This window comes from Ovis aries, chromosome 11 (assembly GCF_016772045.2).
Source record: "Ovis aries strain OAR_USU_Benz2616 breed Rambouillet chromosome 11, ARS-UI_Ramb_v3.0, whole genome shotgun sequence".
NCBI lineage: Eukaryota > Metazoa > Chordata > Mammalia > Artiodactyla > Bovidae > Ovis > Ovis aries.
Window position 1 is genome coordinate 44861246 of NC_056064.1, and position 14093 is coordinate 44875338.

At 49.9% G+C, this 14093-nt stretch overlaps 1 protein-coding gene across 11 annotated transcripts in view; it reads right to left on the bottom strand.

Annotated features, from left to right (window-relative positions):
- The window catches only part of PLEKHM1 (pleckstrin homology and RUN domain containing M1), a 57616-nt gene extending 44664 nt beyond the window's left edge, over positions 1-12952 (bottom strand). For 3 of the 11 annotated variants that reach the window (XM_027974391.2, XM_060394922.1, XM_060394930.1), the window contains exons 1-5: positions 12855-12952; positions 9857-10015; positions 6263-6351; positions 2673-2920; positions 310-939 (exon numbers count right to left, since the gene is read on the bottom strand). In XM_027974391.2, the coding sequence (XP_027830192.2) occupies positions 310-939; positions 2673-2920; positions 6263-6310 (926 nt within the window). In that variant the 5' untranslated portion in view covers positions 6311-6351; positions 9857-10015; positions 12855-12952. Of the gene's footprint in view, positions 1-309; positions 940-2672; positions 2921-6262; positions 6438-8930; positions 9025-9856; positions 10016-10064 lie in introns of all 11 variants that reach the window. The other 8 variants (XM_060394923.1, XM_042256112.1, XM_060394929.1 and 5 more) reach the window with 8 other exon arrangements.
- Between the last annotated feature and the right edge of the window lie 1141 nt (positions 12953-14093).

Here is a 14093-nt window from a genome sequence, read left to right on the forward strand (position 1 = left end):
CCTGCATACCACAATGAAGATGGAAGAGTTAAAATGTTGCAACTAACTTGGCACAGCCAAATAAATAAATCAATATATATATATTTTTAAATGCATTCTATGCATTCTCCCCACGAGCCCCAGCTTGTCTCCAGGTACAGCTCCCAGTAACTCTGGTCCCTGAGGGAGAGTTTATGACCTCTGTTTGTCTTTCTGCCCTAACAAGAATCCTGAGCTCAGCGACAGGCAATCATGTGCTCCAGGAAGGGCAGGAGAACAAGAAGAAGAGAAGCAGGAAGGAAGGGGAAGGGGTGGGGGAGGGGAACTCACTCTTGCAGAGACATGTCCGAGTCATCGGCATTGGCCATCCCCAGGTCTGAGTCATAGGACATGGGCTCCTCGGAACGGTCTGGACTCTTGGAGCCATTCTCTTGGAGGAGGAGGCAGCTGTCAGAGTTGAGGCTGCAGGAAAGCTGGGATGAACTGGCCGTGTCCAGGCTGAGGGAGGAGGCAGTGAGCTGCCGGTTCCGTCGGATCTTGTGGCCTGAGTGCTGGACCTCAATGTCCTCTGAGCCCGAGGAATGGGAGATGGAGTCCAGGGACTCCTTCCGCTGCAGTTCAGCTCCAGGGGTAGTGAGGGGGTCGAGCTCTGACAGTGGGCAGAGCCCCGAGAGGGCCAGTGGGGTGAGCGTCCACTCGTTGAGGATGGCAGACTTGTAGGAGAGCTCAAAGGACAGGGACGTCAGGCCCTGAAGGAAGCTCAGGAGGAACTCGGCCTCCTCGGCGTCGCGGAGCAGGGCTGTGGGCTGGTAGTACTCGCACAGGCGGGCCTGCTCCTGTAGCAGCAGCTTCAGGTAGCACTCCATCAGGCCGTCGTTGAGGGCCAGCCGCAGCCAGGCCCGGCAGCGGCCCACGTCCGTGCTCACAAAGATCAGGTGCTCCAACTCCGAGATGATGTGTCTGGGAAGATGGAGAACAGACACATTTCAAGAAACGACTGCCAGTCACCGAGATGTCATTTTATCCACTGGTTAGCAAGAGCCAAGAACAATGACTGCAAGTATACATAGGCATGAAAAATTCTTGGATAACAGCATTTAAAGGGAAATTCAGAAAGATTCAGCTATAACCCCCAGTGTTCTCAGGCTGGTATCATGAAGGATCATTGCCATTTTCATGACAACTATCTGTCTGGCCCGACAACATCTGCTCATCTGGGACACGTCTGTTGAGCCCCCAGGGCAAGGTCTTTGGAGCTGTGAAAACACGGGGTCGAGACATGGTCCCTACCCTCAGTCTAGGTAATGACTTTTGAAGGGCATACTGAGGTGAGCCCTATTGTTAGCAGCACTGTGGTGGGGGCCAAGCAATCACTTCTGGGTTGGAATAATAAAAATGCCATAGAAAGGGGGTCTCTGCGCTGGGCCTTGAGGGATTTCAAGAGGCAAAGGTGGAAGGGGGACTTCCAAGGTGTAAGAGACCGATAGAGAAAAAGGCATAAAGGGGAGAAAAGCGACAGGCTACAACAGGAGTGGGGAGCTCTGGTTGCAGCCTGGGGAGGAGCAGCGGAAGATCGGGTTGCAAGGCGAGGTAATAATAGAGTCTTGAGTATCAAATGGGGGAAGCAGAATGGGGCAATGGTACCCACACCTGGCTGTGCATTAGAACTCTGTAGAGAATGAGACCAGGATACAGGTTCCGGGGCCCCAGGCAAGTGAATCAGACCCCAGCCTGACAAATGGCTACAGAGTTTTGCTCAGGAAAGCTACACGCCCACAGCTATGCAGACTTCAGGGCAGGGTGTTCTGTCCTGGCCCCATGTGTACCAAACTCAGCTCCTAAAATGTGTGTCTGCTGTAAATGCCTCTCCTCTGACTACACCATCCCCAGTGTATGGCTCCCCCGAAGGAGCACTGACCATACTCTGCAGAACCCAGGGATGGAGCTCGGGTCAGCTTGAGCTCGCTAAAGGCTGGCCGACTGACCGAAGAAAAGACAGAAGGAGATAAGGAGGACACTTAGAAAGGCACTTCCACCCAGAATTAAGGTGAGAGCCTGAGACAGGGCAGTGGCAGGAGGCACAAAAAGGAAGACTGGAGACTGACATGACTCCTTGGGGCAGGACTGACAAGACACCAGGGGCATTTAATAGACCAGAGAGGCTCCATGCCAGCTGCCTGCTCCAAAGCCCAGGCGGTTCAGGGCAGGGCAGACAAGACAAATGTCTCAGGGCACACATTCAGATGCTCTGGTTGGAGGCTGCTCTTCTTAAATTGAAAAAAAAAAAAAAAAAAAGCCCTACCTCCTTACAAGTATCTTACTTAGCACACAAATATGCAAACAGCCTCAGGCAGGGTCAGCAAATTTCTGGAAAGGGGCAGACAGTAAAGATTTTAGGCTTTGCAGGCCACATAGCTTCTGTTGCAACTACAGAATTTGCCAGAGGATGGAAAAAAGACAGCTCTTGCTTCCACTCAGGGTGCCCAGCCTGGGGCTCGACACTGCGCCGGGCCACTGCCTGAGGGGGTCCACTGAGGCCTGGGCTAACACCACCCTCCTCTGGGCCATCTCCTCTCCACACCACGGGGCTCCCTGTGGCTTTCCACAGAAAAGTCCTGGAAGGAAGAGCCTGGAGCCCCACATTCTGAAGCTCCACTCCGACGTGAACCCCGCCCCCACCCAGCAGCTCTCACTTGTGGGTGACAGCTTTCAGGAGAGGCCAGAAGACGGGCTGAGGCAGAGGCTTCTGGTGGGCGCCTTTTTTCCTCTTCCCTCCGGCCTCGGCGCGGATGTGCTTGGCATGCAGGCCGTGGATGAAGACGGCCTCCAGGGCGCTGCACATACTGTTGGCATCTCCGTCTTCGCTCGTGACCACCGCGTCCGAGGACACGTATTGCTTCTGCAGCGCTTTCACGGAGCCTACTAGCTTCTTCTTGATGACCTGGGCAGCGCCAGACACAACACAGGTCTTTAGAGGCTCCTGCGGTGACCCCTGCAATGTCACTCTGCTTGTTGCCAAACACGTGGGTCCCCACGCAAGCACAAATCCGTGTATCTCTGCAACACGACTAAGACAGGCCGGGACCTCCCTGATGGTCCAATGGCTAAGACTGTGCGCTCTCAATGCAGGGGTCCCTGGTCAGGGAGCTAGAGCCCAGATGCCCCAACTAAATATACTGCATGCAGCAACAAAGACCCAGTGCAGCCAAATACATAAATTAAAATTTTTTTTTTAATTTTTAAAAAAGAAAATCAAAATTTTTAAATTAAAAATAAAAGAAAAAATTTAGTAGGGCTAATGGTATAAAATAAAGAGAAAGAAGAAAAAGAAAAAAAATCACAGTGAGAAATATTGCTATTATTATTAATTATTGCAAAGATATTTGTGGGGTTTTTTGCTTGGTTTTCAGTTTTTAAATTTATTTACTTATTTATTGGCCATGCTGTGAGGCTTATAGGATCTTAGTTCCCCAACCAGCGATTGAACCCAGGTCACAGAAGTGAAAGCACCAGGTCCTAACCACTGGACTGCCAGGGAACTGCCTGTTTGCTTGTTTTTTAAACCAAACTGCAGTGAGCTGACAGCCGTATAAACCTTGTGTTTAAGTACTGACTCCACTATAGTTACAGATATGGGAGCTGAAGTAATTCATCTAGGGCGGGAGTGAGATTTTTCCATCTTAATCATATGACCAACATTCCACAGAGAGTCAATAAGTTAAGAGGCAAAAAGTGCTGTGTTAGAACAATAAAAACACCCAGAAACAGGAGCGTGGTTTATAGGAAGAAAGATCCTAGATCTGGCAGTCACAGCCTGGGTTTAGGCTCAGTTCTGGTAGTCACCAGCTGGGTCACCTCGATATTCCACTTAACCTCTCTGAGCCTCAATTTCCTATCTGTTATACAGAAACAATACCTTGTGATTCACAGCACTGGAGCGGGGGTACTCTTTGAGGGCAGGACTAGCTTTTTATTCATCCTCATGCCCTCAACAATGGTCCTGGTTCTCGGCATGTGTATTTGGTAAATATTTGCTAAATGAATACATAGGAGTCTTCGCTGGTGGTCCAGCGGTTAAGAAACCACCTTTGGATTCAGAAGAAGGAGCCAGGGTTTGATCCCTGGTCAGGGAATTAAGATCCCACATGCCTTGGGGCAACTAAGCCCGAACACTCTAACTAAAGAGCCACAACTAGAGAAGCCGACTCACACTGCAACTAGAGAAAGCCTATATTTAAACATACATAAAGTCCTCTGGAAATACAGAGTTAAGATTGTTCTAGCATAATAGAAGTACATATGTCAAAATTACCTAAGGGTTTGGTAAAGGACTGGAAGGGATTACAGAAAAACTAGTTTGAATTATTAGGTAACAGGATTATGGACAAATATCTCACTGGTTTTTATTTTAGACAACACAATCCCTGTTAATGTTCTTTGAAAAGTTAAATATTCTTTTGTTAGAACAGCTTTAATGAGAAATAATTTGCATATCATAAAATCCGCTCATTAAAACACACAGCTCGATGGTTTTTAGTACTTTCACAGAACTGTGCAACCATTTCTACTAATTTTAGAACATTTCATTGCCCTCAAAAGAAACCTTGTACCCATTAGCAATCACGCACTATTCCCTTCTTCCCCCAACCTCTGGCAACCACTGATCTACTTTCTGTTTCTATGGATTTGCCTATTTTCTGGACATTTCACATAAATGGAATCATACAACATGCAGCCTCTTGTGTCTGACTTCTTTCACTTAGTATGTTTTCAAGTTAGTCGGTGTAGTAGCATGGATCAGTAGTTCATTCCTTTTTATTGCTAAATAATATCCCATTGCACGGATATATCACATTTTATTTATGCATTCGTCAATTAACAGATATTTGGGTTGTTTCCACTTTTTTAGCTGCAATGTTGCTATGAACATTCACGTACAAGTTTTTGTGTAGACATATGTTTTCAGTTCTCTTGGGCATATACCTAGGAATGGAATTGCTGGGTTGTATGTAACACTGTTTCACTGTTCGAGGAACTGTCAAAGTGTTTTCCACAGTGGCTATACCATTTTACACTCCCACCAGCAAGGGATGCAGATTCCAACTTCTCCACAACCTCACCAACACTTATTTTTGTCTGCCATTGTCATTACAGCCATCCTAGTAGGTATGAAGAAGTACCTCAATATGGTTTTTTTTTCCCCCCACACTGCTCAGCATGTGGGATTTTAGTTCCCTTACCAGGGAGTTAACCCACACCCCCTGCAATGGAAACTCAGAGTCTTAACCACTGGACCACCTGGGAAGTCCTTCATTATGGCTTTTTTTTTCCTTACTGGAAAAATTTTTATTTTTAAAATTTTTGTTGGAGTATAGTTGATTTATAATGTGTTAGTTTCAGGGGCACAGCAAAGTGAATCAGATGTGTACATATATATATATAACTATATATATAACTGTATATATAATGTTAAATATATATAACTATAACTATATAACTATATAAATAAAGATTTTTCTCCCATAAAGGCTATTATAGACTATTGACCTGTGCTACACAGCAGGTGCTTATTGTTGTTGTCGTTCAGTTGCTAAGTCATGTCCAACTCTTTGCAACCCCATGGACTGTAGCACGCCAGGTTCCCTGTCCTCACTATCTCCTGGAGTTTGTGAAGGAGGAAGAGACATGTCCCCAATGCATGTCCACTGATTCAGTGATGCCATCCAACCATCTCATCCTCTGTTGTCCCCTTCTCCTCCAGCCCTCAATCTTTCTCAGCATCAGGGTCTTTTCCAATGAGTCAGTTCTTTGCATCAGGTGGCCAAAGTATTGGTCCTTATTAGTTACCTGTTTTATATATATGTGTGTGTATATCAGTCCCAATCTCCCAATTTATCCCTCCCCGACCCTTATCCCCCGATAACCATGTTTGTTTCCTACACTAGTGACTTTACTTCTATTTTCCTCATTATGGTTTTGATTTGTCTTTGTCTAACATCTAATGATATTGAGCATCTTTTTATGTATTTATTGGTCATCTGTATATCTTCTTCGGAGAAATCCTTGGTCTTCAGATAACCTATATTCAATCCCCATTGTCTTATGTAAATCCCCATTTTATCACCAACAAGATGATTTTGGGCAGGATCTTTTGGGTACAACTTTTTCTCAACCCGAGGCTTCTCTTTCTAAATAGTGCTAATTCATTTCAAAGTGAGAAAAAACAAAGACATGGCTGTCCCAGGCACCCCTTCTCCCACCCTGATCTTCCCTTGTTGCCTACCGGGATGGCAGCCCGGGGGTCCAGTCCATTCTCCACCCCTGAGAGCATCTCCACTCCAGCAGCAGCTCCCCAGGAGAATCACATGACACCTGCAGAGAAGACATGGCTGTAGGGATAATCGCTGTGCCGGCCCGTGTCTTCACCACACCTCACCCCCATCTTACGCAAACTGCAACTGAGAGGAGTTTTAACACAAATGTGAAAACTGAGCGTGGATTTTAAGGAAGGAAATAGGAAGAAAAAAAAAGGCTGATGGATTGGACCTCATGAGGAGAGGAGCCCTGGGTGCCAAGGGTGGGTCTGTCCCAAAAGGCAGGTAGAAAGGGCCCTTTGTACTCAGTTGCTCAGTCATGTCTGACTCTTTGTGACCCCATGGACTGTAGGCCGCCAGGCTACTCTGTCCATGGGGATTCTCCAGGCAAGAATACTGGAGTGGGTTGCCCTGCACTCCTCCAGGGGATCGTCCCAACCCAGGGACTGAACCCAGGTCTCCCACATTGCAGGTGGATTCTTCACTGTCTGAGCACCAGCGAAGCCCAAGAATACTGGAGTGGGTAGCCTATCCCTTCTCCAGGAGATCTTCCTGACCTAGGAATCAAACCAGGGTCTCCTGTACTGCAGGTGGATTCTTTACCAGCTGAGCTACCAGAGAAGCCCAGAAAGGGCCCTTCATGCCACACCAAACACTGGCACAAAAAGGCAGGGGACGAAAGGCAGATCTGATACAGAGATGAGGGTGCAAGGGGGCTGCTGCAGCTGAAGGCGCCAAGAACCCACAGGGGCTGAGAAACAGCAGCTCACAATTCACATTCGGGGCCTGGGCCTTGCAACTGTCCCGATTCCTCTCCTAGCCCAGGCTCGGCCAGCTCAGTGGGGAAAAGTACAACTGGCATGGCTTCAGATGGAATGGCACTCCTGCCATGCCACTGCTTCTCCTTTGGGCCATGAGGGTCCAGCCTGAACAGCACAGGCACATGTCTCAAGGGTAATAACATGGGTTCTAATCCTGATTTGCCACTAACCAACTTGGCACACTTGGCATGTATCAGACCTCTCAGATGGCGACTATGAGTGTGGACAGCGCCAAGCACAGGGCCTGATATTTACCAAGGATAAATGGTATCTCTAACCCTAGGGGATGTGGTCGTTCAAATTTACAGGCAAAGGATGTCACTGCCTAAATAAGCGTGTGTAGGCAGCTCAAGTCAGTATGCAGAGACATCTCTTGGGGCAGCTGGCTTTCTCCTGAGGCAACTAGGCCAAGGGTGGCATGGTGGGGGATGGTGGGGACTTTGGCCTGAACCTGAGGGGGCTGCTGCCTGGTCCCATCGCAGCAACCTGTACAGACCAGGACTGGACAGGCACACTCACATCTAAACAAATCTCGAGTGGCCACACAACTGAGCATGAGGGGACACCAAAAAAAGAAAAGAAAAAAGGGTTATTGCTGTCTCTGCTCTCAAAAACTCATGGCCCACGGGAGTCCCATGGCAGTCCAGTGGTTAAGACTCCATGTTTCCATTGCAGGGGCTGTGAGTTCAATCCCTGGTTGGGAAACCGAGATCCCACATGCCATGTGGTGCAGCCAAAAAAAACAATCAACCGAAACTCACGGCCCAAAGACGTTACTAAAACCAAGGCACGCTCAGTGGGTTTTTTACCTTTTACATATATCACCTCATTCATTTCTCATAACCACCTTGGGAGTGTTTTATTATCTTAGTCTGACAGATAAGAAACAGAAGCTGATGCAGGTCAAGGAAATTCCCAAGATTCCAGGGCTGGTAAGTGGCCAACTCTACCACCCACTGCCAGGACAAGGGTCACCCCTGCTCGAGGGAAACCCTCAGCCTGATGGAGTATGATCACCTCCCTTCTGGAAGAGGTGGTGTAGGTGAGGGCTAAGGCAGGGAGGGACAAGGGGGCAGGGAGGCCTTGGGGGTCCAGGTGAGGGGCTGCAGTGGGACACTGAGGTCAGCCTGGCGGGAAAGGTTTACAGGAGGACATGAGCGCGACATCTGGAAGTGACAGAGGCAGCGTGGCCCTTAACGGTGGGAGATGGTCTGATTCAGTGCCTGGTCCCTGGAGCTGGCAGAGGGTAAACAGGACCCAGAGCTGACCTCCCCCAGTGAAGACACACGGAGTGAGGGAGGGGTTTGGAGGGTGGCCCCTGCAGAGCCAGCCCTGGTCAGGGCGTGACGGACCACAGGATGCAACCCTTGACCTCAGGCCCTGTCTTACCGCCTCACCCTCACTTCATTCCCCCTCCCACCTACAGGGATTCTTGGGCCGCGTCCAGTTTCCGGCCACCAGCACCCCAAGCAGAAGGACCGGTATTGCAGACAGTCCCTCTGGACAACGTTCCTTCCAGGCCAACTTGTATGGCTCAGGAGGCCAAATCCAGATGTTCTGGCTCCAAGACGCTGGGCACCAATCCCCTTCAGTAATTCCAGTGGCCACAGGCCTCCCCTCCGGCCACAGGCTTCCCCTCAGGCCTGCTTCTTCTGGAAGGAGCCTCAAGCCCCACAGCTGCCCTTCCCTCAACCAGCCACAGGTCAGGACAGGAAAGGCTTAGGCCTCAGCAACTCAAACAATAGCCTGGGTTCATTAAGGCTTCATAATGAATTAACTGAAAATAATATTCATGGGTGGGGGGGAGGAGGGTAACCTTGTTAGTAAGCAGGTGCTCCAGGCCAGAAAGGGTCTCTTCACACGTAGACTGATGCTGAGAGGTCAGAGCAGGGCCAGACAAGTACCTGTCACTTTTAAAACCAAGTATCAGAAAAGCTACAGAATGACAGCGCAGAGGAGTTCAGAAGGCAATGGCCACTGGATAATTTACAAAACAGGACTGAGGCTTTGGGGTTCATGCCACACTTTAGGGCACACCTTTCTTTGCAAGAAGCCAAAGCACCCCGCCTATGTGGGTCTGCCCCAGCATGCCTCAGCGAGGCAGGAATCAGCTCAGAGGCAGGAGTGTGATGGCTGATGCCATGAGAACTTGCTGATGGAACCAGAATGGGGCTCGGTCTCCTGACTGCTGGGTCAGCACTCCATCACTCTCCAGGCCCCCCCAGTCTACCTTCCCATGGGACGGGTTTCACTTCCTGTCCTCAGAACACTCTTCACTGACACCAAAAACCAAACCAAAGGGCGGGGCGGGGCTGCAAAGAGACCTATGCTAAAAAGAGTAAGGGGATAATGTGGGGAACACTGCTAAAAGGTTCTTCAAACACCACTGGTGGAGTCTGACAGAAAAGGTGACTTCTGTCTGCCCCTTAGGCAAATCCTAACCTTGAAAAGTCTACCTCTCCCACTAAGTATCAATTCACCTGGACTCAACGCTTCAAGCTTCTCTAATCTCATGTAATTCTTAAATCAATCCTGTGAGAGAAGGGTGATTATCCCCATTTTACAGAGGAGAAAACTGAGGCTCAGTAGGGATAGAACTCTTTGGTTTCCTCATTCTAAGTCTTGTGTCTTTCTCCAGATCAAAGTGTCTCAGGTCTTTGATTCTAAGAGTTTCAGGCAAAACTTATTACTTTGGAACTAAGTAATAATTAACTTTGCACTCAGAAACTCAAACAATCTTACCCATCAAGTCTGTAGTCCCAACCAGCTGAGGCCAAGTCCTTTCCATGGTACCCAGGATTCACAGTTGTCTTTTCTTAAATGTTCCAACACACAAGAAGGAACTGTTCTGGTTGCTTTTCTTTCTTATGCTGCCTGGCCTTCTATGTACGTCCAATTTCACTTCACCAAGGAAGAAAGAAAAGAAAAGAATGGCTTAGATGAGACTTACACCAAAGGAAGAAAAGAACTGCTGGGCTTCTTCAGTTCTGAAACACTCCATCCATCAGTGAACAGCAGCCTCCTCTCCTTAGAGACTTCTCAGCTATTCCCAACAGCCTGCTCTCTACGGCCTGAATCCAACCCTGTACGGAGCTATTGAGAACAGTCTGGCATTTAAGCCATCCAGCTGCTGTATGAACTGATGAGTCATGGTTTACAGTTGGAAAAGAAGGACAAAGTTATCTTCTGATTCAGAAGGGCAGCTGATCTTTCAGACATGTGAGTGCTGAGTGAGTAAAGTATACCTCTTTCCACCTGAAGACAGTTGCATTTCTGGACAAGTGTCTTGAGGCAGGAGAAGTGAGTGGGGAGAGTGTGGAACGGGCTTTGAAGTCATCAGATGCCAGCTAGAGGGAGAGAAATTTCTAGCCCTGTGATTCCCAAACCAAAGGCTAGTGAGTAAGGCCAGAAATGTGAAGTCAGTGAAGACAGAGCAATTTTCTTTCCTTCTTCCTTCCTTCCATCAATAACACCCATCTGCCCCATATTCTTGTCTCATCTTTAGGATTCCAGCAAGGACCAACTAACTCTGAATGAATGATAACAGGAATTTTGTCTGACTCATTCACCATTGCATTTCTGGTGCCTAGAGCAACACACAGCACACAGCTGTGCTCAAAAAATATCTACTGGATGTACAGAAGAATAAAACAAAAATAAGGCTCAGGGCACGAATCTCCATTTCACAGGCTGAGGGAAGCTGAGGTATATGGTTCTCAGCCAGGACGGAACACCTTCCATTAAACCACCCTGCCAGCTGGCTAAAACTATTTCAATGTATCCCACCTTAATAGGGTGCCGAGGGGGACACTGAAGGGAGAAGAGCATTCAACTTTTCAAAGGAACAAGACTATAAATGGCAAGAGGGCGTCCCTGGTGGTCCAGTGGCTAACATTCTATGGTCCCAGTGCAGGGGACCTAGGTTTGATCCCTGGTCAGGGAACTAGATCCTGCATGCCGCAATTAAAAAGATCCTGAGTGCTACAACTAGAACTCAGTGCAGCCAAATAAGTAAATAAATATGAAAAAAAGAGACTAGGAATGGCAAACAAAGACAACAGGTCCTATTGGGGACCCTTTAAAATTGCTACCAAATGGCCTCTAAAGCCAGGTCGTCAGAATTTGAAGAGAATGTGTACCCCCAAAGCCCAGGCGATGATAAATGCTGAAAGTGGGGCCTCAGGAATGTCCCTCTGCCTCAGCTACTCAGATATCTGGGCTCCCCATGTTCATGGGTAACCAAACGGGCCAAACTCAAAGATCCAGCACCTGCAGAAAGAGGAAGTGATTCAGCAGCCGCTGTACCCGCCTGTAGCCCCCTGGGAGCCCTCTCACCTACGCTCCTCACAGCATGTAACATCATCTCTGGCATCCACTGCGTTCCCTGTGTTCAGTGTCAGGACAGGCCTGCTCTCAGCTCTAGCTGGCAGAAGCACCAGGCGAAGGTCCATAACAAGTGACCACACTCATGAACATGGCTCTGTGAACACTGCTACACAGTGGTACTCCCTGAGCTTACTCCCGGCTAGAAAACCAACCAACAGGAAGTGATGGCTTCCACTGCCCCAGGCTATGTGGGAGCCAGGTGAGCGGCCATTATTCACCTTCCAGGTATCTGGTGACACCTACCATTCCGGCAGCAGCACAAGTCATTTAATATGAATGTTAGACATACAATTTCAGGGGGCAAGTCCAGGGGACCAGACACCTGGGAAAAATATCCCTGACGCTGACCCAAGGCAGGGAGCTCTACTTCTCCACACTTACCTACCACCTGAGGCCCTGCCTGCACCCATCAAGCCCCTCAGTGTCTAACTGCTGGGTTCCCAGCAGGCAGTGACATTTGGCTGTTGAGGGGCAGCTGGTGAGGTTGGCAGGGGGACTCTTCACTAATTCTCAGACTGAGTGGGGACTGGGTTAAGGGGAAAACGGGTGTAGAACTGAGATGGGGACAGCAGAGGTGAGAGGGCAGGAGACCTCATTTTTAGTAAGATTGGGTGAGGACGTTAAGAACTGGGCACCAAGAGTCGTGGGCAGTTTAGCAAAGACTTAGGGACAGGAGTGTCCTCTGATGGTTGGAGATGGATAGGAAGTCTATGGTGGGCTAAGAAGTGAGGGGTTGAGTCTGTGAAGGCAAGAGGTGTGTAAGACTTGAGAAAGGGCTGAGATCAGTTACCAAAAAGAAAAACCGTGTGCTCAACAGGGCGTCTACTTTGGTGGTGGGTCTTAAAGGAGAGTGGGACAGAGATGGGGTCTTCAGGATGGGCATACCTTGGGGGGCTGAGCAGAGGGTGTGTAAGATTAGGGTAAGAAGGCTGATCATGAAAAGGGCGAACCGAACCAGAATCGAGGTTAGTGTGCAGCATGAGGATCGCCAAAGGGGTTGGGGGGAAGCAGAGGTATGTGGTCAAGGTCAGGGGTGGAACTGGGCTACAGTGAGGTCAAGGATGAGGCTGCATTTACGCAAGACCGGTGGGGGGAGGGGGGAGGGTGGTAAGCCCTAGGGTCAAGTCACGAGTGGCAAATGGAGGGGACAGGCCAGCAGCGGCAGAGCGGGCCGAAGGCTAGGGTTGGAGTGGGGCGCGGAGCTTGGGCTGGGAAGGGTGAGGGCTCAGAAGCAAGGCAGTCTCAAGGCAACCAGGGGTCTGGATTCACGGAAAGGGCTAGTGTCCCCTTGCCCATATGCGTCCCGGCCTCGCCGCCCCTCTGCTGCCCGCCTCGCCCCGGATCCTTAACTCACCGAAGGGAGAAGCGAGGGGGCGGGGGCACTGCCAGCCGCTGCAACCCCTAAGCCTCGGATGGGACGCCGCGGCCTCCCGGCCACTGACAACAGGAAGCGGCTCCCGCGGCGCCTGACGCCGTAACGTCAGCTCTGCGTCCGGCCCCGCCCCTGCCCGTGGAGCCAATCGTGGGGCCCGGAGGGGCTACGGGGCGGGGCCAGCGCTCCCGTACCTGAGGATTCTCAGCCCCGGAGTAGATATGTGGTCTGGGAGGCTCACGGTCACCGTACCCTAGCAGGGCACCGAGAAGCAAGGCCGCCGGCGCCCGGCGGAATGCGTCCTCACTGCCCGCCTGCCGCTGCACTGCCCGCCTTCCGCTGGATCTGTGTCAGACGAGATCCTGGCTTCTGAGTTCCCGACCTCATCTGCGTAGAACTGGGGCCGTCACTTGGCCTCCAGAGAAGGTTCCCCGCTTGTAAAATGGGACCAACGCCTACCCTATTTTTGCCTCCCCCAGGGACTCAGTGTAGCCAAATGGGCAGAGCCCAGGCCCAACTTGGAGCTTCTGTCCCGCCTGGCGTTTCTCAGGAAAAGCCTGTATATTTTAAGCACAGCTTGTATCAAGGGAACGCCTGCGCCACACTCGCTCAAGCAGTTATTCTCACGTAGCCTTGTGATTGTTTGCTTTCCGTCGTAGAAGCGATATTTCTCTTTCAAATGGAATCAGAATAGGGACTTCCTTGGTGGTGCAGTGGTTAAGACGCCATGCTGCCAATGAAGGGGGTTCCATCCCTGCTCAGGGAACTAGCTCCCACAAACCAATGAAGTCCTGACGCAGCCAAATATTTTTTAAAAAGGAGGGGTACAGAGAACCAAAGGTCAAAAGTGGGGGTGGGGGGGTGGGTCCTGACATTCTTGAGACATTTAACACGAGCAGGTTTCTATCGAGTGAGACTAGGGCCTGCGTGTGGAAGAGGTACCACTACACGCAGGGCCTTGGACTTTGGGGTGGCTTTACAGGACTGGGGGATGGGGGACACACCAGTTCTTGGGAGGAAGCCCCGCTGATCCCTGCTGGGATCTTATGCTCCATCCACCTCTTCAGGGAAGATGTCCCCCATATCTCTGGAGAGGTTGAGGTCCCAGTGTAAGCAGATAGAATGGGGGGATATGGGGAAGTCCTAGGAGGAAAAGAACTCAATATAGCTTTTTGACATAAGAGAAGCCATTTTCTGCCTAAGCTGTTTCGTGATCTAAGC